Source organism: Urocampus carinirostris, chromosome 14 (genome assembly GCF_059441175.1).
Source record: "Urocampus carinirostris isolate Australia breed hairy pipefish chromosome 14, RoL_Ucar_1.0, whole genome shotgun sequence".
Lineage (NCBI taxonomy): Eukaryota > Metazoa > Chordata > Actinopteri > Syngnathiformes > Syngnathidae > Urocampus > Urocampus carinirostris.
Window position 1 is genome coordinate 13,577,572 of NC_142362.1, and position 25,218 is coordinate 13,602,789.

Sequence of the window (25,218 nt, forward strand, 5' to 3'; positions counted from 1 at the left end):
CATTACGGTAATCAGCAGTGTTCTCGTTTGCCCGCGTCCCTGCGTCCTAGACGCATCATTTTTGCTGGGGACGCATAGTCTCAAATCAACGTACGTCCCCGGGACGCAACTTTTTTGACACAAAATTGTCATTAATACCAGATTACATTTATTTAAACAAAGATTTACTTTTCATCAGGCAGAACCGGCAGATGTTGTTTTGGTCTCGCGGTTCGAGTTTTCGTCTGCACGCCGATCTCGAGTTGTGTAGTCAAAAGTCCGTCTCTTTTTAGAAAACCGGCTTTTTCGGCTCAACTCATTCAAGAGAGCCGGCTCTCAACCGGCTCACTTGCTTTGATGCATTATATTACGAATTATTATGTTTCATTAAGAAGTTAAGAAAAAAAGGAAGTATAAAATGAAAATGAAAAAAAAAGACAGGTTTGTGGTTATCCCTTTAATCGGTATACAGTATTACCAACAATAATTTGATGCAGAAAATGAATTCATAATTTGATGATTAAAACTGAATGAATATATAGATTTTTATTATATATTTGTCACCGATTTACAATTTCAACCTCGATAGCACTAAATTTTGGGGACCCATAGATCTCTGTTGGGACCCATAGATTTTTGAGCATGCGAGTCCCCGGGACCCATCACTTTTCAGAGGTAAAATGAACACTGAATCAGCAACAAATGGATTCCAAATTCACCACCAATTTATTTTTAGAATTTCTTACAGGTTATCATTCGGATACCCTTTTGGGTCAGAAAGTCTTCAGTGTCCCAAATGGTCAGCTTCTGAGCTTTTGTTTCAACAACAAAGACAGTAGAGTCGTTTTACCAGTTTGATGGATACAGTCAATGAGGAGCGGTCCAATTACAGTGAACCACTGGTGCAAGGAAAGTAACCCAAGGAGCAGCATTTCTGAAGCCAACAGCACATTTCTTTTTCTGACCAATTATCTTAATACGATTGAACCTCAACGATCTCACACATCATATTTTGTTTGAGAGTATGGTGACCCGCTGGAATAAACTTCCGCTTGTTGAAGATGTTCGGAATTTTGTAAAGAAGTATAGTCGTAGGTAGAATCATGTCAGCACTTTTTGGGTAACAACTGGACTAATAACGAGCACATTCATCTGACTGACACAATTATGAGGTAAGGTGGAGAACAGGCTCATTACCTGTGACAGAGACTTCCTGAGGGTGTTGATCTGGGCTGATTGCTCGGACTGGTCCTGGTCGGATAGAATCTGCTTGATCTTTTCTTTCTCTATGGCTACTGTGTTAAAGGCTGACTTGAGCAGAGAGTGAACTGCACACAGTAAACACAATAACGTCAAAGCGGCATAACAGATGAAACATACCAGTCTTATAACATATGAGTCACCTCACTGATTGTTTTAGCATTGAATTCTCGTCTACAAAAATCTTATTTAAGGGGTATTTAGTAGCCAGTCTAAATGACGTGAGCGTGCAGAAGGATGACTATATTACATAATAGAGCAATGCCTTGGAGCTAGTGCTGGCAGTCAACTGCAGCTGCACGGCATCACACATGTGCCATGCCTCGCTGGCCACTGCTTGACTGTATGAGAGCCCACCATGCATGGTCTCTTAACCACCTGCGCACGTTTTCACTATTATTTTTAGTGGCATAAAAGGTCGTCATTGACATAAATGATTTAAGATGCTTCCTTTGGCTTCATATTACTGTATTAGTGGTAATACTGCACGCATATAGGTCAAGATTTTTCCATTGCTTGTATTAATCTAAGCACTACTTTGTTAGTATTTTTGTCTATTTATCCTTACTTTAATCTTGTAGGTTTTTATTACCTGTTTATCCTGGAGTGCCAATGTTTGCAACATTGTTATAAATGACAACCAATTCTAAAACAAACTGCAAATTATATGAATTTATTGACTGGCTACATGAAGACGAAATGGATATTTTTTTTCTCATTTTATCCTTTTGGAGTCTGTGGTTGATGTACACTTGGCAGAACTATTTAGTTTCAAATAGACAGTGTTTCGTGTCATTTTATTTATTTTATACGTTACAGATATACTAACAACATTTCCTGTAGCAATCTTTACTTGTCTTTACTTATATAAACCTGTAATGGCTCCATTTACTTTTTAATGCATTGAAATATTTTCTGATAGAAATAGTTTATTACCTACAGTACATCCCTTAATATTGCCTATTATCTTATTTAAAGTAATTTATTACACGTTTAATGTGGAGTGCCACATTTTGTTGTAAACAAAGTACACTATGTTATAATCAATTTGTAATTAAAAAAATTCGATTTTATTCTGCTCAATTCAACATTTGATTCTATGTTTTTGTAAACATGAACTTTTAACAAGGCACTTAAAAAATGGAGTTTGTTGTATTTCCTCCATATTTCCTCCTTTATTGAAAATGAACATGGATCCAAAAATCAGTACAAGTCCCATAGACTAGTACTAATCACTATTGGTATCTGTTCTGTTTTTGCATCAACTGAAGAAAGACAAGGCTGTCAAATAACGCTCAGTGGCCACAATAAAACAATGTCAATAATGATGGCGTGATGTTAAATCATTAACCACAATGGAGTTAGTAATAAAACAGAAAGAAAAAAATCACTTTTTGGTTTACTTTTCTACCCAAATCTCTTTTTTTCCACTTCAAGCATGTCCACTCTCTACCCTTTGATTTTTTCCATGGTTACCTTTTTGAGCAACGGAGCAGAATTCCTCCTGCAGTTTAATATAATCGCTAGTACACTCAACGCTGTCAGTCAGCCTGGAGGCGGGGGCTTGAAGGTCCCCCGTCTCAGCGCAAAGATTGGGGTTGGACGAGTGGAGGCGGACAGGTGACATGCTGGACGAAAGCGGGACCTGAGGAGAGATGATGCGAGGTTAATCAGCCGAGAAGCGCAATCATGTAGAGAGGTTGTAATGGTAGACTATTGACGCCAAACACACATTGTTCACGATGACATTATGAGAGGAATTCTGCCTAGAGAACCCTTGGAAATCAAGCATGCATTAGTCAATATGTGATTTACTCTCCAGCTCTCCTTGACACAAATTTGTACAGAAACTGTCCTGAGAAGCTGTGGACGAAATGCGTGACAGCCAAATTTGTATATGAGTGGGTATACAATGTGCAAAGCATTATAAAAGCAAGCTTATGGTAAATGATAAAATCACATGTGAGTGATGCACAATTCAGAGAAAGAAAAAAAAAATAAAGAAGATAAACCTTTTTATGTTTGTGACACATTAAAGGGAATAACAGTGGTACCTGAAGCTGGAATTTTGCATCTTTGCCAACACTTTTTGTCCTCCATCTTCTGTTCATGCGCTTTTCTTTCTTTGACAATTCTACGCAAACGTTCTATGTGGCAGATGTGAGTCACAGTATGTGGATGAGTGGATAGACAACATTCACACAAAAGCACAGAAATTAGCTGTTGGGACGTTAGAAATCAGACAGCATTCCCAAAAATGATGAGCAAACAAAATTCTGAATTGAAAGCAATGACTGACACTAAACAATTGATGGTGGGGATAAGCGTTAATGAATGCTGTGTCTGGGATTACAACATAATAAAGGAACCTAGTACTCTTAATTGCTACAGTAAAGGAGGCCTATTCCCTCCTTATGTACCGTAAATTCCGGACTATAAGCCGCTACTTTTTTCCCAAACGTTCAACCCTGCGGCTTATTCAGTGATGCAGCCAATTTATGTAATTTTTCTAACGGCCGCCAGCGGCGCCCGAGTACAAGAGGTAAGGTTTAGACCGCTGGAATATATGCGCCGAGGAAGACTGCAACTTCTTAGCTTGTGCACAAATTAAATTTGCGTAAACTTACCCTCATCATGCAAATTGCAAAAAGAAAGGCACATAATGCAGCTTTCAAGCTAAAAGCAATCGAGCAATCCGATAAAGGAGGAAACAGAGCTATTGCACGTAAACTTTACTTGGCGAGCGTGTTGCTAGCGTGTTTTGGAATAAGGGAGCGTGGGACGACGTCTATATGACAAAGTTCCTTTCCGATACTGAGGAAGACAACTTTGATGGCGTCAGTTATAAGGAAGAAGATTAGGACGGTTTACCGTGATTTTTAAAAGTACGGTACATTTTTTTAACAGACCCGTTTCTTGTTTTGCGAGCGTGTTTCTAGTAGCGTGTTGATACCTGTCACAGTCACGGTTTGGGATGAAAGTCATATTATTAGTATCAAAGCTTTGAAAACTCTCTCAGTGTACCGTCTTTCTTTGTAAATATGTGTAACTATGTATAATATGTATTTGCAACTGTATATTTTTGTAATGTATTTATTTTAGAGACTTATTCTGATATTTTTTCCACGGGCGAATCAAAAAGAAGGGGCGAAAACAACTGGGGCTGACGGGAAGTGGAGTAAAGTTGAGACGTGTTTTTGGACGCAGCGGACAATAGTGGATATATATTTTTCCCACCCTTACCTTTGGAAATATAGACTTTTTTTCCTTGGATTACTTTCAACGGGACCCGGGCTCTGCAGGTCTGCATCAAACCTTAAGTACCGGTATCATTTTCCGTTCATTATGCCGACTGTGGTTTTCAGACTGTGTACTTTATATTCAGTTACAATCGCGGGACTTAAAGTTGGGTTTGGGTTACTTTTGTGTTTGTGTTACATGTTCAAATGTGGGCGCGTGCGACTTATATACAGGTGCGGCTTGTGTAAGTACAAAAGCGGTTATCCACTTAAAATGTGGTGGGTGCGGCTTTTAATCAGGTGCGCTCTATAGTCCGGAATTTACGGTAGTTCGTAAGGTAAACACAAACACAAACTACTATACAGAATATCATCATAAAAAGTCAAAAGTTTCTAGAGGATTTGACCTGACTTCTTTCTCAATGGTATTTTAAACATGTGTTAGTGAGTGTTCAACCTGCATATCTGCAAAGTTGGGTGCCGACTGAGTCCTTTGTAGAATCTCCAGACTCTGCAAGAGGCCACTCAACTCTGTCAGGTTGGACTGGCACCGAGCAAGTTCTGCAATTATAACGAGATTATACACACAATGAGGAAAGTTCCAAGGTCTGTGTGTGCGTCCATCTTGAGTGGAGAGAGGAGAACACACCTTCTGCACATTTGTCCATTTCCTCTGATTCCTGCAACCAGGCAGCCACCTTGCTCTGACCGTTGCTGTAGGAAACAGGCAAGGTGCTGTTGGTGGGGATCGGTGTTTGCCATGGCAACCCGCTGGGTTTAGTGTGCTATCAAGAGTTGATGTCAGAAGAAAAGTGTTTTGAGAAAAATATCACCAAAAAAGAAAGAAACACACAATTCAGGGATGTTAACTTTGTCACAAATACTGAAACGTAAAAGTAATTGATTGCCTGGATACAAATAAGTCTTGCTTTCCAATGCGGCAATTTTAAATCAAGTACAACATTAGAAATATAGAAGAACAAATATTGCATTGGTCGATGTCATTATTTTTTGGAAATAAATTGTTTTTGTCAAATCAAACAGAATGTAAAAAACACTATTTAAAAAACACATATTCCTATTATTATTGATGTTTTAAAATAAGATAAAACTGGAACAATTATAGTTTCCTTGGCAGGTTTTGCTTTGACTTGTTAACCAGATGTATCAACTATTTTAGGGAATTGTGACTGGAGGAGGGCGGCACGGCAGCGGGGTGGTTAGCGTGTGTGCGGCACAGTTCTGCGGTCATGAGATTGAACATTCCTGTGTGGAGTTTGCATGTTCTCCTCGTACTTGCATGGGTTTCCTCCGGGCACTTCGGTTTCCTCCCACATTCCAAAAACATAGATGTCAGGGTAATTGGCTGGTTCAAACTATCCCTAGGTGTGAATGAGTGAGTGGATGGTTGTCTGTCTCTGTGTGCCCTGCGACTTGCTGGCAACCAGTTCAGACTGTACCCTGCCCACTGCCCGAAGATGGCTGGGATAGGCTCCAGCATCCCCACGACCCTACTGAGGATAAGCGGTGCAGATAATGGTTGGTGGTTGGTTGGTGGTGACTGGAGGAATTGTAACTGGTAGATATGAAATCATGGAGATCCTTCACATCAGGAACTCCTTTCTGTTTGATTCCATCTATGTCAGGGTTAACCAATGTGTTACCTGTAGCCACCAAGTAATCCCCTAAGAATACCTGACTAGGCTGTGGGCCGTTTTTGAAAATTTCTCACAACTGATAAAGCATTATGATCTTCTAGGAAATCTGATTTCTAACTGGCATGAGAAATGATTGACCTGATCAGTGTTTTTAAATACATTATCAACTATTTAGTAACACTGTTATAATGGTTGGCCGAGCCTATTTAAACCCTACTTGTCATAATTGCAACCTGGTAATAACTTAATAATGACATAGAAGTAACATAAGTTATTTTCGAAATGCATATAAAACCTTTGAGCTGATCAGTAACAAAAAAGTCACTCTCCGCTTCAAAAGGTGACCCCTGATCCATGGGATCTAATGTTCTGCTTTTGACAGTTTAATATGACGTACTGGCACCTTCAATGGAAATATTCCACAGTAGACTGCATCCATTGATAAAGGAGGCGGGACACAATATGTCTGGAGTCGAGACATAAAAATGATACCTTCATCATAATGATCACACTCATTTTGCCAGTCAAGTAGCCATTACAGCATGAGACACTAATCGACCACACGTACACAACCATTAGTCAGTGAACTGATCACTCTGCAGAGAACCCAATGACCTTTTAACAAAGAAAAGAAGAAAGACTTCCTGCGGGCCGTTTATCAAAGTGTGTGTTTCAAGTGAGATACCTTGGCGTCATGTGCAACACTGGAGGCAGTTTGTGGGGACTCTGCCATCGCAGATGAGGGGAACATCCGCATGGAGGCATCCCGAGGAGATCGGACGATCTCGTTTTGTCGGTAAAGACGATGATGTCGTAGTTTGGACACCCAGGCGTCAAATATTTCTTGGGATTTGACCTAGGAAGTAAAGCCATTGTTTTGATCTCATTCCTCCGCTTGAGTGATAACTCAATGTTGAGATGACAATATTGACTCTTGACGTTACTTTGAGGTGATAGATATGCTCTTCTGTGTCCAAGTCAATACGACGAGCCTTCTTTTTGATGGACATCACAGAAAGGCCCACGTCGATGCTGCCATGCATTTTACCCTTCTGGAGCTGAACATATATTGGATAACAATTACATGCTTAACTTGATTTCATCGAAGACACAGGGGGTTATTTTTTTAAAACCATTGAAATCACAAATTGGATATATCTGTGTATATAAAACAGTGAGTTTTTTTGGTTTGAACAATTTTTCTGGACAATCTTAACAGCAATTAAGCATATTCACAATTTCGTTATATCTGACAGTATGACGTTTTAACAATTTTTTCGACATTTTTAACAGCAATTATACACACAATTTCATTATATCATATCCCAACAATATGAGTTTTTATCGACACTTTTAACAGCAATTAAATACTTCTTGGTTTTTTGTTTTTTGTTTTTAGCAAATAAACAATGTGAGGTTTGAACATTTTTTCTCGACAATCTCAACAGCAATTAAGCATATTCACAATTTCGTGACGTTTAAACCTTACACGCTTTGGTAATAAATAAATCAAATGAAGTAAAAGCAATACAATGTGGGCAACGTGTGCTTTTGTGATGGCTACAGTAGTATGCACATGGTTACAAGTTTAGGAGAAAAGCCAGAGAAAATCCTCTTAATTCCTAGCCTGCTAGATTTCTGTTTGCAAATATTGATAGTATTGCCTTTTGTGAGCTACACACGTTCTCATCACACTGGCTTAATTGTGATTGCACAAAATACCAGGTACCAGTAAATATATTAGAGTCCAGTCGGGATCAATTCTTCTTACTAGAGACTTAATACAGCTAATCAATGGAGTTATTTTCTGCATTTTTTGAATCAAGATGTTTATTTAGTTCAATTTAAAAATAACCGGCAATAAACTCTCATTTCTTGTCTGTAATAAACAAGTCAAAGACCGCCACTGTTTCTGCAAATATTCCAGATGAATCATCATTGCAGGGCCAGCCTGCTCGTGCCTGGGGGATTGAGTCAGGGTTACTTACATCAATGGGGGACTTGGAGTACTTCAGGATACCATTGTCCAGAACAAAAAATCGCTGCGGAGGAAAATAACAACCCTCTGTTAGTTAGAAGAAAAAAATGGGCGAGACCTGACTGTGGCTCCCTCGTGAGACTTCCGTGTTTGTAACTGCAATCCCTTTAATTTAAACGTGTTTCTTTCAAAATGGTGCAATATGTGCTATGTGTTGGCTAGGGATTTATGTGGCCTTATATAAGAAGAAACTAACACCTGGCTAGAAACTGAGGAGCAAGCTTTGTGAAGCAGCAATTACTCCAACTGCAGACTTAATAAGCTAGTGCTTGAAAACGTTTTTTCTAAGAACAAACCGCTTCCAACGGGACGCACCTTGTGCCAGCCTTTCAAAGGCCATTTCCGCTTCTTCAGCATAAACCCTTCGTGTTTATCTGGCCTCTGGACATTGTTCTGACCGATTTTCAGCCCCTCGATGATTTCCCAGCTGTCTGTCTCCTGAAGTAACACAAAACGATATAGTGTCACAAGTTATATGCTCATTCATCCGGAACCAAAACAGACGAAATAGATGCACATGTTGGTGAAAACAGGATGACGCTCTTGCCCGCAGTCTAATGGAGGAAACCCTTCATTCGTCTATTGCGTAATATTTGCGCTCCCCTAGCACATCCCTCATGTGCTGTGAGTATTTCCCCTCCATTAGCTTACTCCTGACGGTGCTCTTCTTGCCTTTAGCAGGTCAGTAAATACAAGTGACGTCTTTGGAGCAAAGAAAATGCAAGGTCGGGCAGGGAGAGAGGTATATGCCTACTGGCCAAATGCAAGGGCATTGTCATTCAGAAAATACACATAGGGTCCCATAATTGGTCTAATGAATCACTTGTAATACATGCAGACTGTAAGTCTTTTCTCTTGAGCCAGGTGTAACCTTCAACGCCTATATCTGAGGAGGCCAGGCAATGGTTTGCAAATCACTCAATAAAAGGAGACAACAGCTTGTTTAATCAGAGGACAAGCTGAACAGATCTGTTTGGTAATGAGGTCAAGTGCCTCATATGGAAAACCCTCGCCCTACTGTCAGTGGCCTTGAGCTACTGGGGACGCGCTATTTAATTAACCAAAAGATACAATACACCGTATACATAAACACATGTTTTTAGTAATCAGGTCTCTATATATAGCAGTAAATGATGCACAATTTAATAGTAAATACATGCTTCATAGCCTGCTAATAGTCTGATTAAGAAGGTTGGTTTATTCTTTTCATAAAGGGAATTCTCATTCATGAAAAACCATTTGGCTTAGCTAATGCTTTTTGCGCAAGAGGATTGGCCTTACAGTACGGAAACAAATACTAAAGGCTAACTGTCTTATTCACTTAACAGCACAAATGTGATGATGTTGATTTGTCTGTGTTATTGTCATTGAATTCTAAGTCAGTAGACCAAAAATGCCAGGCTGTATCTACACATGCTTCTGGTGCGCAACACGTGATCACAAACGAGAAAAAACAACAAAGCACACTCGTGGAGCAAGGAGGATTGTATTGAGTAGCATGAATAAAATGATCATTTTTTGAAATTAAAAGTTGAATGCAGAAAACAATGTTTACGTGGTAATTGGTTAATCTCAAATGCCATATAAGGGGTTACATCTTCTCACTCGCCACGAAAAAGGATTATTATCAGTGGTCCAAAAAACAGAATTCTGATCTAAATCGGAGCATTGCCTGCATGTAGACATATCCAATATTCCTTTCAATTCATATGTTTGGATATTGTGAGTGGATGTGTTGCCATGGTGAAGAGACATTTTGCCACAACTCTTGTGCACAGAAAAAAGCAAACGCCTCAGGATATCTTAAGAGACGAGCTGGTTGATCATCTGGTACGCATTGGAATGAAAACACAAGTCCTGGAGCATTTTCTGTTACATATTAAGCCTGAAGTATGATGGAAAACGGTTGCCCTGAGGTGGCCCCTCGAGATGGTATGATTAAAGATCGTGCAAGGGATGCATGAGTGGGCATAGAGGTCCACTCTGTGGCTTTGCAGTCACAATCCAGATTTTCACCGTTTCCAAATAAAGCATTGAAATAGCTTCCTTGCTTTGCTTCTCTGTACATGCCAGTTTAAAGAAAACTATTGTTCTTTGACCCTGATTAATGAATGAAGCCAATTTGAGTTATTGTACCTTGCTCACATTTATTGATCTCACTGCAGAATAATTTAAACCTCAAGGCCAGAGAGCCTGGCCTTCCTTAAATGTAAATAGCTTAGTCCCCTCTCTCTTTTTGAATTGATCACAAGTGAGAAAAAAGGGAAAAATCAGGGACATCCAACATAATGGCACAAAACGGTCTTTTAAATCACAATGTACAAAGACCATTGTATCCATGATTATGCCAGAATTGCTGCAATGAATCATACCATTACTGCAATGCTCAATGGACAAGGACAAGTACTCCTCCTGGACGTGTTAGGTGAGATAAGTACTATAAATAAAAGAAGGAAGCATTCCGCAAGTGTCTTGAGTTTTAAGGCACAAGTTTCTTCCTACAATACCATATCTTCGATTACATGTTAAGATATTTAGACTATTGGACGCTCAGGGGTTAAAGGGAGCCAAATTTCCTGGTAAACGAACAACGTACAACACACAATCTTCTGTTGAATTCTTCAGAGCACAAGAGCAACTGTGCATGCAGTTTTAGTGTCTTTTAGGGAGTATAATACAGCCTTTGTCCATGCCATATTAGCACAAAACAAAGTGGTAATTCGACTTCGGATAGGAGAAGAAAGAGCTGAAGGAGAAGAAAGCTGAAATTACTGCCTTAGCAGTTGAATGCTGCCACCTCAGCACAGACATCTCACTGTGGAAATGTTCTAGGTTAGAATCTGGATTCAAAACCTGCCATTTGGCATTTGAAAATCCCACCATGCTTAAACTCCAACTCAGACTCAATAAAGAGGCGTGTAAGGTTAATTGGAAACTTGACCTGTTATTAAGTGAACCTTGCTGAAAGTCAGCTGTGATATGCTGAAACACAATTATGAGACTACTAAAGACAAGCACCATAGAATATAAATTATGAACGAATTATACATAATCATCAAAATTAAAATATCTTACATTGGGACATTTATGTACTAAATAACGCAACAATTATTGCATTAGCATATTACATTAACAAGCAAGATAAATGCTTATTGCAGGGAGTGCCTCTCATTTCTCTCTGTCAGGCCTACAAAAAGAACAGTATCTGTCAGCAATGTTAAACACGTCCAGATATTAATTACCTTTCTTCTAAAAGCAATGGCCTGCAATCGTTTTTTAACCCAAGCTAAGAACCAGAGCAGGCCTCCTGTCATGGTTTTTTTTTGCTTGTCATGCCTCTAGGCTTAAAGGAAACAATCAGCATGCACAAAACACACCAAACAAGGTAGTTAGATCAACCAGACCAATTTTAAAATGTCATGCTTAGGATCCAGTCCTCCAATTTAGGTAGATCCCAAAGTCTGTGAGAACACCAGTCGGGATGCTTTGTACTACAGCATGCCACATGACGGAGAAAGCACAGAGCCTGCAAACGTCTCTCATAAAATATTCAGAACCTGATGCCGATGGAAAAGTTGGTAATGTCAAGGATCCCACCAGTTTTTTTGAGTGGTGGCAGATTGTATAAAGGACATTTGTAGGTAGTCGGCCAAAATCACCCGTCCTCGTCTCCTCACAAATGAAATATGAAAATTCAGGTTTGCTTTGAGCTTGGTCCCTCAAATCAAGTTAAGTTGTGGGGCTCGTGCTTTGATACCTGCGTGCTGGGTCGGATCCCGCTGGATTTTTTTTAGACCTGATCTTACTTTTGCAACAAATTAATGATTCCAAGAACTGATTGGTTGCAAAATAATTTTGTAACTGTTCAATCCCACAGGGTTTGTACACCGTTTTCCCTGGCCAAATTCAAGCTAGTCTTTTAAAGCCAATTTCTCCAGTACCAGTCTAAGAAGAAAACCAATTTCAATCAATCAGTGCTGCTTTTTGGAAGAAGAACTCGATCATGTAATAAATCCTAACCCAAATTTAAACCAGCAGCTACACTCATTAAATGGAAAATAAAAGAGTTTTGTGCCCCATTTCATTAGTGTTTGTTGTCATCTCTGTTAGGCCTTTGTTGTATCAAATTGTCTTGTTCTTTTTCATACTGAAAGCATGAGGTGACCTCAAACTGTAGTCCATCAAGACAGGTTGCTGAGAAACATGGCAACAATTTCAAGCATTTACAAACACTTTTCACACCTTGAAAAATACAGCATTACAATTCACTAAAGCACTTGTACGGACCCCGATCCTACAACGTACTCTACCTGCCGGCTGTCGCGCTGAGACGAGGAAGAGGACGATGCGCTCTTTTGCACCGGTGTGGAGGTCTTGTTGACCATAACAGAAGTCCTTTCCTCTGAGCTCATGGCGCGGCCGTGAGCGCCTCGCTGCAAATGTTGAGAGTGGGACATGGTAGGACAGAGTTGGTTTTGCAGATTAGCTCGTGACTGGCTAATCAATCTTCATCTGAAAGACAAGATTAAGAAAATATGAATATTATGTTATTTTAATATAAAAATATTGTTTCATTTTCTTCACTACTGATAAACTTTTGTTACCACGCAGGTAAAAACTAGTATGTGCTTGTGGCTGAAAACACATATTTGTGTTTATTATTAAATTATTAGTTTGAAAATGACTTAAAAGTATATGGCCTATGATGAACAAACAAACATTGCTGGAACAATTCTGGTACGTGAGTAATACTCGTGTCATAATGACTTAATTTGTGTATCATTTCCCTGCTTTTAATGGCCTGTGTTGGAAAACACTTTTCCACTTTTTCCTGTCAACTGTCTTTCTTAATACGATATTATACAGTCATTATGCATAAGTTGATGGATAAATCCAGCCGCCACGTTTTTTTCAGGAACCTCCTCATTACTACCACGAGCAAAGGGACTGATGGATGTTCTTTGTTTAATGTGCTTGGCATGAAGTCAGAGATTATCTTGAGACAGATCCCTGACTGCCACAGACATAATCAGTTTATTGATTCATGTCAATCTGCTAGGTTAATCAGGTCAGATAAAATAATCTGTATGTATACAGGATAGAAGGATACAAAATAAAGATAAATCAGAACCAAAATCATCTCCAGGCCAACATACTGGTATGTTTCCACCCAGTCTCGAAACGGGGACCTTTCGCGTGTTTGAGGAAGGTGGACATTTAAGGCGCCCGCTTTGAGACTGGGAGGTCGGTGGTTCGCGCCCCGGCCGAGTCATTCCTAAGACTTAAAAAGTGGTCGGCGGCGCCCTCTGTTGGCTGCGGCTGCATCGGCTCGCTACAACGGGTCAGGTGCAATCGACATTTCGTTCTGTGTACATTGTTACACAGAATGACAATACAAGGAAATTATTATTATTATTATTATTATTATTTGCACACTCACTTTTCAATTATTTTAATTTGTCTATGAATTGATTAGTCTGGTTAAAGACGACAGTATTACAATTTGTAATTAGCGTCATCATTATGTTTTTTTCCTGAAACAACCCTGTTTACGCTTACCGTATGAAAAAAATAGGGTGACAATTATTTTTGGGGCGGCAATAGCTCAGGAGGTAGAGCGCTCGTCTTGGGATCAAGGGATCCTAGTTCGAATCCCGGCTTGTCTGTGTTAAATGTCGAAGTGTTCTTGGGTAAGACACTGAACCCCTAATACCCACAATAAGCAGGTTAGCGTCTTACATGGCTGCAATACAAGGCCGCTATTGGGAATTGTGAAGCACACTGTAAAGCGCTTTTGGAAGTCATTGACTTGAAAAGCACTATATAAATGCAGATCATTTCAGATTTTCAGGGTTTAACTACACATCCTTTTTTGTTTTAAAAAACCCCTAATGGATTTAATTGTATCTGTTTCATATTTAATTTCGTAATTACAAGCGATCTTAAATAGTTTGATAAATGACTGCGTTTGTGTCTAATGCTTTTCCAATGAGTAATCCAATTGACTGATAGCCTGCAACTAATAGAAACGTGAGGTGTTAAGTACATTTTCCAGTTGCTACTTAACCGTGAAACGAATATTAAGCATTCAGTTTGCAACGATCTTAAATGATCTGCTTGAATGAATTGGATTTTCCTCTTTTACGAGTATAAAATGAATGCATGTAAAATTCATGTCGGGGATTTGCACAGTCACAGTTGGATAAAATTAGTATAATACAATCTAATCCCGCAGAGGTTTAAGAAATTTAAATGGCACGTTTATCGTTTTCTGAAAACAAGCTATTGAAGCGCAATGTGTGGTAACAAAAAGGATAAGTGCTGAATTTGAACATTCAGTGGTTTTAATGCTTTCAAGCTCTGGGGAAACTCCAGTCCAGTGAGCAACTGCACACACCTCAGCACTACGCACCCAACTATGCATTACACTCACACACTATAATGTATTATTCAAGTCCTTGAACGTCACTCTCTCTTCTCCATCTTAAACCAACTAGGATCTCAGCCAGGACAAGATAAGGTTCTAAATCTCGCCACAGAGTGGTGTGTGGTGCTAAGCCTATTTAATAGAACCGCATAAGAAAGAGGGAACGAGAGATTTAGAAGGTTTTATAAAATGGTTAGCTTGTCAAATTGTACAATTTATAAAACTGCTCTGACAATGGCTGTTTCTGGAGAGATGTGTTACTTAAAAACTACATTTCCTTTTACAGCCAACCCAGCATTACCTGTACATTTATGGCCACATTCTCTCACCCATGCTTAGGCCAATTAGCCTTTCTTGCCCCCTTTCAAGGTACCTTGATTCTCCGTCAAATTGAGAGTTGACCAGATTGTCAATGTTTGGAACATACAGCACAGCTTGGTAACCGGTAAGTGTACATCGGCCATCTGACAGCATGCAATTTTATCACCCTCCTTAAGCTCTAGGGGATGATCAGGGGATCAGTTTTGGGGAAATGAACGACGTCAAGATGCCTTTGACCGCGGTGCTGCATAGGATACTAGGTAAATACTTCAAGGAGATCATGTAAGTGTTGAGGGAAGACAGGAAAACATTTGCAAAACTTGCAGTTTCTTGATTGAAATCGAAATTACAGATCATCTATGACACTCGACCATTCATTTATTGTGTCTAACACATGTCCAAGACAGAAGCTGCGCAGAATTGCCACAGGTCGTGTGGTAACATCATTACCAGCTGAGTAAAGCCGTGCTTTCACTTAATGTTTCCGTTGATTGCACATTCTCAGATTTACTGTATTGATGGAATCCTTTGTGGCTGGGCAGCAAGGCTATTCTCTATGAAGATAGTTGCCATGTGAAGGACTCTCGGCTCAGGACTTGATTAGTCATGACGTGAGCTTAATCTTCTAAATCCAGTCACCATGATTATGGCTGTCTGAGCACCGGCAAGTGTCACCGCAACAGTCTCCAAGCAAAGGTGGCAAGATACTTATAATTAATGTTGTTGTTTCAATTTTATATGACTTTAGTTTTAATTGTCATTTTTCCACATGGAGGCATAGGCTGAATCAATAATGACCAATCACATAAGAAAATGTTAAATGGAAGGCAGCACTCATCTTAAGCTGCCAGTGATCAACTTAAAATGGACTTCAGATGTTCTGGTAGGCTTTCAGTAACCATGTGGAGTCACATCTGCACAATGTCGCATGCTGGTTGCACCAAAGATTTCCCATGGGCTTAAATATACTGTGTGACAAAGTGAAGTTAGTCCAAATTGTATAGAGAAGATAACTGTACATTTGGAAACCATACATTATTATGAAGAGGTTTATGACCAGTAATTTTACACATAAAAATATACTCAATTTCTCCATAATCTGCTAACCTATTTGAATATATATGTGTCGCACTCTGGTTTAAGTGGCCATTCAAAATTTCCATTTTGGCATTCTTTAATGGAAGGTTATCAGGTTATCAGGTTAGTAGTGTTAACGAAAACTTTCAAGCTTCTGCTTTAACACAGGTTACTCGTAATGGAAAAAATAGAATAGTTGAACTGTATAAAATATAGGTCATAATTTACTTTTATCATTCGAGCGTGTGCATGATACACAGGGAAAATGTGTCATGCAGGTTGGACATGAGCCAAACCTCGCAGCCTTATTTCCCCTTGCCAGTTTTTCAGTTAGTAGTTGTTAGAACAGCCACATCCATAAAACGTTGACATAAGCAAGAAAACCTCTTTCCGTCTTTTACGGTTGTGCTTGTTCGACACAGCGGGTATTGCACAAGATCCCACCAGACATTTTGGATTCCTAAATCTATCAGAAATGTTTAAGAGAAAACAAGGTGACCATTTCAGACACAGTGTTTTGTCAACATGCGCAAAAGCCAAACTTGTAAAAATCAAATTCTAAAACCCTGACATCACTTGACCATCTTAACATATAGCTTCTAGGCTATGAAAACTGCAGCGGTATGGGGGATTTATTTAAACACAGGCAGTAACAGTTAAGCCTACTTAATGTTATGCTCTGCTTGGACAGCGATGATCTTGGCCTCCATGCAAGGCATTTAACAAGCACAAAGTTTTAAACCCTGTTCTGCAGCTTGGCTCCAGACAGTTTGCCAAGGTGAAGATATACAATCATTGGTTCAACTAATTGCATGATTAAATATCTTACCTGTGGTAATGCGGCCACATCAGCATTGCGAGAGAAAATCTATACTCAACTGCTTTGCCTGCCTGTCTAAAGGTTATAACATTAACAAATACCATTTTCATGTTCAATCTCATTGTGATTAAAAATAAGTAATGATGGGATTTATCTCTTTAAAAGCAATTCAAACGTCATCATTTGCATTTATTATGAATTAAAAGCAGCATAACGACAATCTGCTTTACGGAATAATTTTCAAACAAGATAAATCCATCAGTGTCCTCTACTGGAAAATATGCTATGACCTTATTGGAGGCTGGAAAAAAGTCAAAATTGTACCCCAGGGGAGTACTACAGAAGCCGCAATAACGTGAATAAAATCATACATCGTCATGAGAGCGCTGTATCACAAGATCCAAACAAACTATGGCACTTCACAATCAGCACAAGACTTAACAACAAGAGAGAATACAAGGATGTAGGGCACGACCAAGTTTAACGAACTGGAAATGTCTTTCTGATCCTATTGCAAAACACATTCATAAACCCACCAGTAAAAACGTCCGGAGACAGTCTCCCTTGGCTGTTATACTGTACATACACAAACAGACTTGATCTGCAAGGACAAGTGAATTCAAAACTTTGCTGGCTAATGATGCACATGGGAGTATAAAGCCAGTCGGCGTCAAGCTACATCAGGAAACAGAATGGGGGAGTCACGTCTCGTTCGAGTGAGGCTCATCTTGTTCCCAATAACAGTAACTGGACAGTGTGGGTTGTGCATTACATCATCCAGGTATCGCTGTTGTACTCTGCAAAGCTTTTCAGCCTCTAAGCTTGCGGAAAAGACTGCATACTGTATTTTTTCAACAGACATGTTTATCAATGACGTGTAGTTAGGATGACATCAGGCTTTTTATAGAGCCAAAAGAGAAACTGGATTAATGAGAAAAGGGAGAAATCAAACGGGATTTTGTTTTGCACTTCAGAAAACAAAATAAATTGGAAATGGTATTCCAAATTCAAAGGTAATTTTTCATGCATATTATTTTTAGAATTATAACTACAATTTTAATTGCCTTTATTATTATTCATTAGAACATAATGGCATAAATCTCAAGGGGATTAGAAGTGGCAATCCAGGATAGGAAATATCTACCTGGTCAAAGTTGTAGGTGCATCATAAAATGAAAATAGTGCAATGACATATAGGAATAAAATTTTGCCAACAAGGGTGAGTACAATATTCATTTTTGTATAACGCACATTTAAATTTTTACCTAAAAAAAACACCTCAAAGTTTGGATGTACGTTATTCACAACGTTTTTTTGGTAGTATATTACCGTATTTGCACAATGATTGATCAGTTGAAGAATATTACTGAACACGGTCGCATAACACAGTCGCATAACATCGGATGCAATGGGAATCGAATCGGGGTTGCGGTGGGGTGAGGCTGAATACAAACCACTAGACTACCAGTGGTATAGATAAAATATGAAAGAGCATTAAATGTTATCTCTTCACATTATTTTAATTCACAGTACCAGAGATAAATTAGAGAATGGAAAAAACAGAGAGTTGTCCTGAAAAATGTAAATAAACGCAAAAAAAAGCAGTACAAGGGAAACAAGTCTTGGGTGTATCTGGTGATGATTCAGACTTTGAAGGTCATTCAATAACCTTGTAAATGTTATGTTGGTAATGTGTTCATAATTAACATCGTCAATAAACGATCTAATTTCTGTACGTATTCAAAAACATTGTCACTCACAATGCTTAGTTTGAGATGAGTCAAGTCAGGTCATGTTTATTTGTATTGGCCTTAATCACAAGGAGTCTCAAAGAGCTGCACAGACCACAGACGATTGCAAACTACAGACTAGTATCCCACCATCCCCTGATCTAAAACCTACATGAGGGCAAGGAAATACTCAAAAACCTCAACATGAGGAAAATGACGAAACCTTGAGAAGGGACCGCACATGAGGTTCTCCCCCCTCCCCCTTGGATGTAGCATTAACAAACAATACAATTAAGAATATAATGTAAAATAACTAAAGTATAATATAAAATAAAAATAAAATCAAAAGGATGACCAGGTTGCAATGCATGTAGATCAGAAAAAGTGAAACAACGTTTTATACCGATTTTTGATTTAAAAAAAATTGGAAGGAACGCAATATACACGAATGAATACATTCCATATGCACCTGAAAGGTTTTTCACTTGAGCCAAATATTTTAAACTGGGGATCCTCACAAGAGATTAGACTAGACCTACAGAACCCCCCACCCAACTGGATTCCAGTTATCCCTGCTTCTGATTAATTCAAGTGATTTCATGCCATTTTAAACAACTGCAAAGTCACCGATCGACCTTGGCCAGCAGAACTGGCAGATAACGAAGAGTAATCCCACAAAGTGTCAAAAGTTGGATAACTTTCTCTACGGGCAAATGGCCAAACTTCCCAACAGGGTGGGAACCTTTGTAGTGTGTGAATACGGTGTAAAAATCACATTAATAGTATAATTGTTAAAATCGTCGTTTGAATTTGATTTCATATAGTAAATGAGTCATTGATGCCATGCAAATGTGTCCGGATGGTGAATTTCCATCCCTTTTTCGAAAGTCTCACACAATTTCACCTGAGCAAATCATCAAAGTGAAGTCATTGATTTCAAGACACTTTGAAGATGCTAGTAAAGTCAGCTAGGTGCTGGTCATGTCCGGTTGGTCTTCCAAGTCATTCACTCTGGATGCAAATCGAAAAGGATGCTCGACTCTCATCGGCTGCTAGGATGGACGCAACACAGCGCACGTCACGCCGAAGCTTTTTCTTGCACTTTTATCACTCACGTCGTGGTCGTGATGTTACTAATAACATATTATTACCTTACCACAGTTGCAGAGCGGTGTCCAGCCATGTCTTTACACTTCTTGGCGCAGGATGCAATCGAGCGGCTCTGCAAAACGGGAAACGACGACAGACGGGAAGCCGTTTGAACGGGAGTCCAGCTCAATTTCTCATGGCGGGTATGTTTTTCTACATAGGCCGGGGTGAAAAGTGCTGCGTTCGGCCGTTTCCTCGTTTGCGAGTTGCGATGCTCGGTTGGGCTCAGCCGCACTCTGCTAGCTCCTCCCTGCAGCAGGATCCGCTATGGGCGGACACAAAGCAACGGAATGGATCGCGCGGACACCTGCTGGTGAAGTACGCGGGTAATGGCGTCGTGTAAAACCAACATAGAAACTCGTGATGTTGGCAGTGTTGGGCAGGGTTGGGTAGGGTGACTTTAACTTGATTACTTTCAATTACTTTTGGATTACTCCAATACCAAATATGCTAATAAAAGACAAAAGAAACTAAATATTAATAAAATGATGACTCACAACACGTGGTAAGCTTTCTCTCCTGGCTTTGATCTCTTTGATCTCCGGCAAAACTAACATAAAATGCGACAGAAACAAAATGAAAATAAATCCAAAAAGCTTGCCAACATCATTTCTGCCGTTCCATGTATTCCGTTACTCCCCAAGCCTGCACAAAATTTAGTCATTTTATTCATATTTTTCGTCATTTTCCTCATGTTGAGGTTTTTGAGTATTTCCTTGCCCTCATGTAGGTTTTAGATCACGGGATGGTGGGATAATAGTTTGTAGTTTTCAATAGTCTGTGGTCTGTGCAGCACTTTGAGACTCCTTGTTATTAAGGGCTATACAAATAAACAAGACTTGACTGGACTTGACTATATCGTGTTCCTTCAAAGGGATTTTTTTCATAACTTGTCTTTTAGTAGCATATTTGGTATTGGAGTAATCCAAAAGTAATTGAAAGTAATCAAGTTAAAGTAACCCTACCCAACCCTGGTTATTCACTACTTTTTCCAAGAAATAACCGAGTTAGTAACTGAGCCTTCATGAGGCCCTAAGCAAAATTAGATTTGGGGCCCCCTATTACTTGTTAATATGCATACCTACTAAAACTCATTCCATGTTCTACTCCAGGGGTGGGCAACTCATACCTGTACGGTTTTGCCGTACAAAGTACGTTTTTTATGCATTTGAAGACGAGTACGACGTACAAGGAAATCTGTACGGAAAAACGCAGTTTTGTCAATGATGGGTACCATCCAGTATACACAGACTATCACGAAACAGCAAATCAATCAAGTCAAAGGAGTTCGCCGTGGAAGCCTCTATCTCGGTATCGTTTTTTTCGTTGCAAACGAAGCGAGCGGTTTGATGCCACTGTGCGCATGCGTCTGCCGCCTGGGGATTTCCCATCATGCATCATTACGAAAAAAAAATATGGTGTACGATTATTTTGTATTTTGTAAGGGAAAATACGACAGTTTGTATGGCATGGAGCCGTGGAGGTTGACAGGTATGGCAACTCTTTGGATTCAGGGGCCGCGTGTGACATGTTATACTTCTTTTTAAATAGATTCGTTTCATCAAATTGGTTTTGAAACGACCACAATCAAAGCAAAATAGTATATTAGGTACCTGTTTTAAGCACTTCTTCATTTTTTCAAGGTTTGAAGTACTACTGTGGGTTTTTTTTTAGTATTTCTGAAGTCAGCTTTTTATCAAAGTTCTGTAGTTTTTTTGTAGTGCTACTGTAGTTTTTTATTTTGCACTATTATTGTAGTATTTCTGGGGTCATTTTTATGTAGTATTTCCGAAGTAGTATTGTTTCAGTATTTTCTTTGTACTTTTGTTGTATTTCGAAAGTATATTTTTTTGTTGCATATCTGTCGATGTTGGTAATAACTTTCTGATGATAGTAGACAAAAAAATGGAGCCTAGGGTAGGACGCTACATATTTTAAACAAGGTTGAAATTACCTTTTTAAGCAGGCACTTAGTCAGACTCCAAACTCCCAAACTACTCGAAAGTACAGTTAATTAAAAAAATATACAGTACAAACAGTATTTCAAACGGGCACTGTCAAGAACCCTTACTTTGAGTTTGCGCTAAATGGCTAACTAGCATGTAACAAGTTTTTTTTTGAAAAAGCACATACTTCCAAAAGCCTCAAGTGTTCTCTTTTTACATTAAAGCCACAGCAAGCAGCAAGATCCCAGACAAACATGGCAGCGACCTTAGGTATGGATTCACCATGTATAAGAAATGCAAATTTACGACGTGGATTTTTGTATTGAAAAACATAACATTGGTAGGATAGTTTGTGTACTTTTGCCTAGTATTCAAATAAATGTTTCATTCTTTTTTTGTGCCACTAGGGGCCACTAATTATTTCAAACTGTCCCTTTAAGGCAGCAGTCTCGAACTTGCGGCTGAGGGCCAATCGCGGCCCGCAGAATGACGATTTGAGGCCTCCGCCTAAAAATGAAAGTTCAAGACGTGGGTTTCGACACGGTCCTGTTCCTGTTGGTATTCCCAGTCCGGTATTGTTCCCGTTTATTTTGTCCTGTTTAATTTCGGTTTCCAGTTTTGTTTCCGTCTATTTTTGTCCTGTTTATTCTTTTCTCCAGTTTTTGTTCCTGTCTAGTTTCTCCTGTTTATTTTCAAAATCCTGACTTGTTATCTTTCCTGTCTGTCCCGTCCTGTCCGGTATCGACCCCATCTGTCCGATATCAACTCGGGCAATTGGAATCAATCTTGTCGGTCTCTGGCTTCCTGTCTTTCCATGCCAGACCGATTGCCTAACGTGCATGACTCCCCATTTCCCGTAAAATAAAAGGCCATGTGAGAACTTCACGCGATTGGGTCCTGATCCTGTTCTGGTTCTTGACAATTTGAATAAAAATGATTTAAAATAACTTCCAGTCACCACGAGGGATAGTAAGTAAACCTCAGCATCGGAAACAGTCTTATTTTGCAACGCATTTAATACCAATGCATATTACATTAAAATATTAAAAATATAACTTCAGAAAAGTAATTTTGCATATAAGAATGTGGTAAACAACAGCAAGTTGAACTAAAATGTAGGAAAATCCTAACATCTGCCATGCATATAAATGAGACAAAAATGAGTTGTGGTTTACACCCTGGTTTACATGGCGTAGTTATCAAATCTTAAAGGGAAAATCTGTCTGATACTGCATGTCAAATCTGCATTTGGTTTCTGCGTGTTTTCGAAGGCTGAAGCCATAGACATAAGCAGTGAACATTGGCCATAGAACCATCAAGGCCACCATTTTTGTTGTTGTTAGGTTAGACACCACACAAAATGAATGTCAAAACAATACAAGGAAGGGACAATGCATATCATTTCCTTATAATGCATGAATGCAAAAGTGACCTTGAATGTCTGAGGTTGGATGTTTTAGTGCCCATAGAGAAGCTAAAGTGTAGTGTAATGGTGCTTGTAATTACGAGTGACTCAAAAGGTAGCTGTGACAAAGATAAGGCTTCAATATAAAAGAACAAAATTCCAATGTCAACCATGTTAATTATATTTCTGAAACACTTGTAATGATTGAAAATTATTGATTTGCTCTTGGTAGGTAGGTAGGTAGGTAGGTAGGTAGGTAGGTAGGTAGGTAGGTAGGTAGGTAGGTAGGTAGGTAGGTAGGTAGGTAGGTAGGTAGGTAGGTGTTAGGGTGGACCTGTGTGGGTAAGACGTTTGGTGGGTAGGTAGGTAGGTAGGTAGGTAGGTAGGTAGGTAGGTAGGTAGGTAGGTAGGTAGGTAGGTAGGTAGGTAGGTAGGTAGGTAGGTAGGTAGGTAATTGGGTGGGTGGACCTGTGTGGGTAAGAAGTTTGGGGATTACCTCATGTGCGGATCCTTCTTAAGGTTTATTCATTTTCCTCATGTTGAGGTTTTTAGTTTTTCCTTGCCCTCATGCAGGTTTTAGATCAGGGAATGGTGTCATAATAGTCTGTGGTTAGCAATAATCTGTGGTCTGTGCAGCCGTTTGAGGCTCTTTTTGATTAAGAGCTGTACAAATAAATATGACTTGACTTGGTAGGTAGGTAGGTAGGTAGGTAGGTAGGTAGGTAGGTAGGTAGGTAGGTAGGTAGGTAGGTAGGTAGGTAGGTAGGTAGGTAGGTAGGTAGTTGGGTGTGTGGATCTGTGTGGGTAAGAAGTTTGGTAGGTAGGTAGGTAGCTCGGTGGGTGGGTGTTTGGGTGGCCCTGTGTGGTTAAGAAGGTAGGTAGGTAGCTGGGTGCGTGGCTATGTGGTACGGTCCTGTGTGGTTAAGTAGTTCGGTTGGTAGGCAGGTAGGTATATAGCTGGGTGGGTGCGTCTGTGTGGTAGGTAGGTAGGTAGGTAGGTAGGTAGGTAGGTAGGTAGGTAGGTAGGTAGGTAGGTAGGTAGGTAGGTAGGTATGTTATTGGGTGGGTGGGCCTGTGTGGGAAAGACGTTTGGTCGGTAGGTTTGTAGTGCAAGCATAAACAATCTGTGTCTCACTGCGTGTTCAACTTCCGGCAAGATGACCGAGTATTTGGACGAAGAGACAGGAACTGAAGAGAGTAGTTCTTTTGAGGACTTTTAGGACAATAAAATAAACAGAATATTCTGGGCTTGTGACCAAGACAAAGTCATACATAAAACAAGCAAGCTTCGAGAAATGGCTGACCAATCTTTTTTTAAGAACGTAGCGCGGATTGACAACAATAAAACATAGCTGGAAAATGAAACTCATCAGGGATGAGCATTTCCTGTCGAGTAAGGGAGGGACATCTTCACAAGAAACCTTTGGTCAGACTGGATCTAACTGGATTTTCTAGGTTGTATGATAAGAGATTGGGACACTCAAGGGCAGACTTTTCAGAACACAATATTGATGGATGGAGCACGGAAAGAAAGAAAAAAGAAAGAAAGAAACGAAGTTTTGTCAACACCCCCCTCTCTTATCCAATGTTGTAACTGCACAGATGGTGCACAGTACTGTGGTGTGACGTAGAAGATCACATGACAAGTGACGTATGCATTGGCGTATATTCACTCAGAGTATGCATATGTGTGTTGGTAACTAAATATGAAGCTTCACTGCTAAAAAGTTGCAGTGTTTTAACAGTAAGAAAATATTTTTTTATGTTCTTACACTGAAACAATTACTCTACGTATTGAACTTCACAATCTCTGTCCTTTAGATTCATGTTTTTACCTGGGTCGATGCTCTTTCATCATCTCAGGATCATGCTATTTTTGTTTGCTGTTTTTTTTTCCCTCACCAAATCTTTATGATATCTTAAAAATGCAAACTTTACCTGTCTTGTAAATGGGATGTTGATTCAATTTGACACAGAATGTTTTGTAACAGCAGGAAATTACATAACTTGTAAACGAGCACCTCTAGATGGTTGTTTTTGGTACTGCACCACGGGAAGTAGGTTGAATATTTAAAGCAAAGCACTCATAATTTATGTTGTTATAAAAAAGAAAGGGCATGCAAAGGATCTGATCTGTATGTATCTTGAGTACTGTGTCCGTAGTAAAAA

General features: G+C 39.4%; 1 protein-coding gene across 1 annotated transcript in view; it reads right to left on the minus strand.

Annotated features, from left to right (window-relative positions):
- osbpl6 (oxysterol binding protein-like 6) overlaps window positions 1-20,011 on the minus strand; it is a 52,417-nt gene extending 32,406 nt beyond the window's left edge. The window contains exons 1-11 of the mRNA XM_088353417.1: window positions 19,706-20,011; window positions 12,485-12,686; window positions 8,490-8,612; window positions 8,125-8,178; window positions 7,081-7,194; window positions 6,822-6,992; window positions 5,128-5,263; window positions 4,936-5,039; window positions 3,294-3,386; window positions 2,716-2,884; window positions 1,177-1,307 (exon numbers count right to left, since the gene is read on the minus strand). Of these exons, the coding sequence (XP_088209543.1) occupies window positions 1,177-1,307; window positions 2,716-2,884; window positions 3,294-3,386; window positions 4,936-5,039; window positions 5,128-5,263; window positions 6,822-6,992; window positions 7,081-7,194; window positions 8,125-8,178; window positions 8,490-8,612; window positions 12,485-12,631 (1,242 nt within the window). The 5' untranslated portion in view covers window positions 12,632-12,686; window positions 19,706-20,011. The remainder of the gene's footprint in view (window positions 1-1,176; window positions 1,308-2,715; window positions 2,885-3,293; window positions 3,387-4,935; window positions 5,040-5,127; window positions 5,264-6,821; window positions 6,993-7,080; window positions 7,195-8,124; window positions 8,179-8,489; window positions 8,613-12,484; window positions 12,687-19,705) is intronic.
- Between the last annotated feature and the right edge of the window lie 5,207 nt (window positions 20,012-25,218).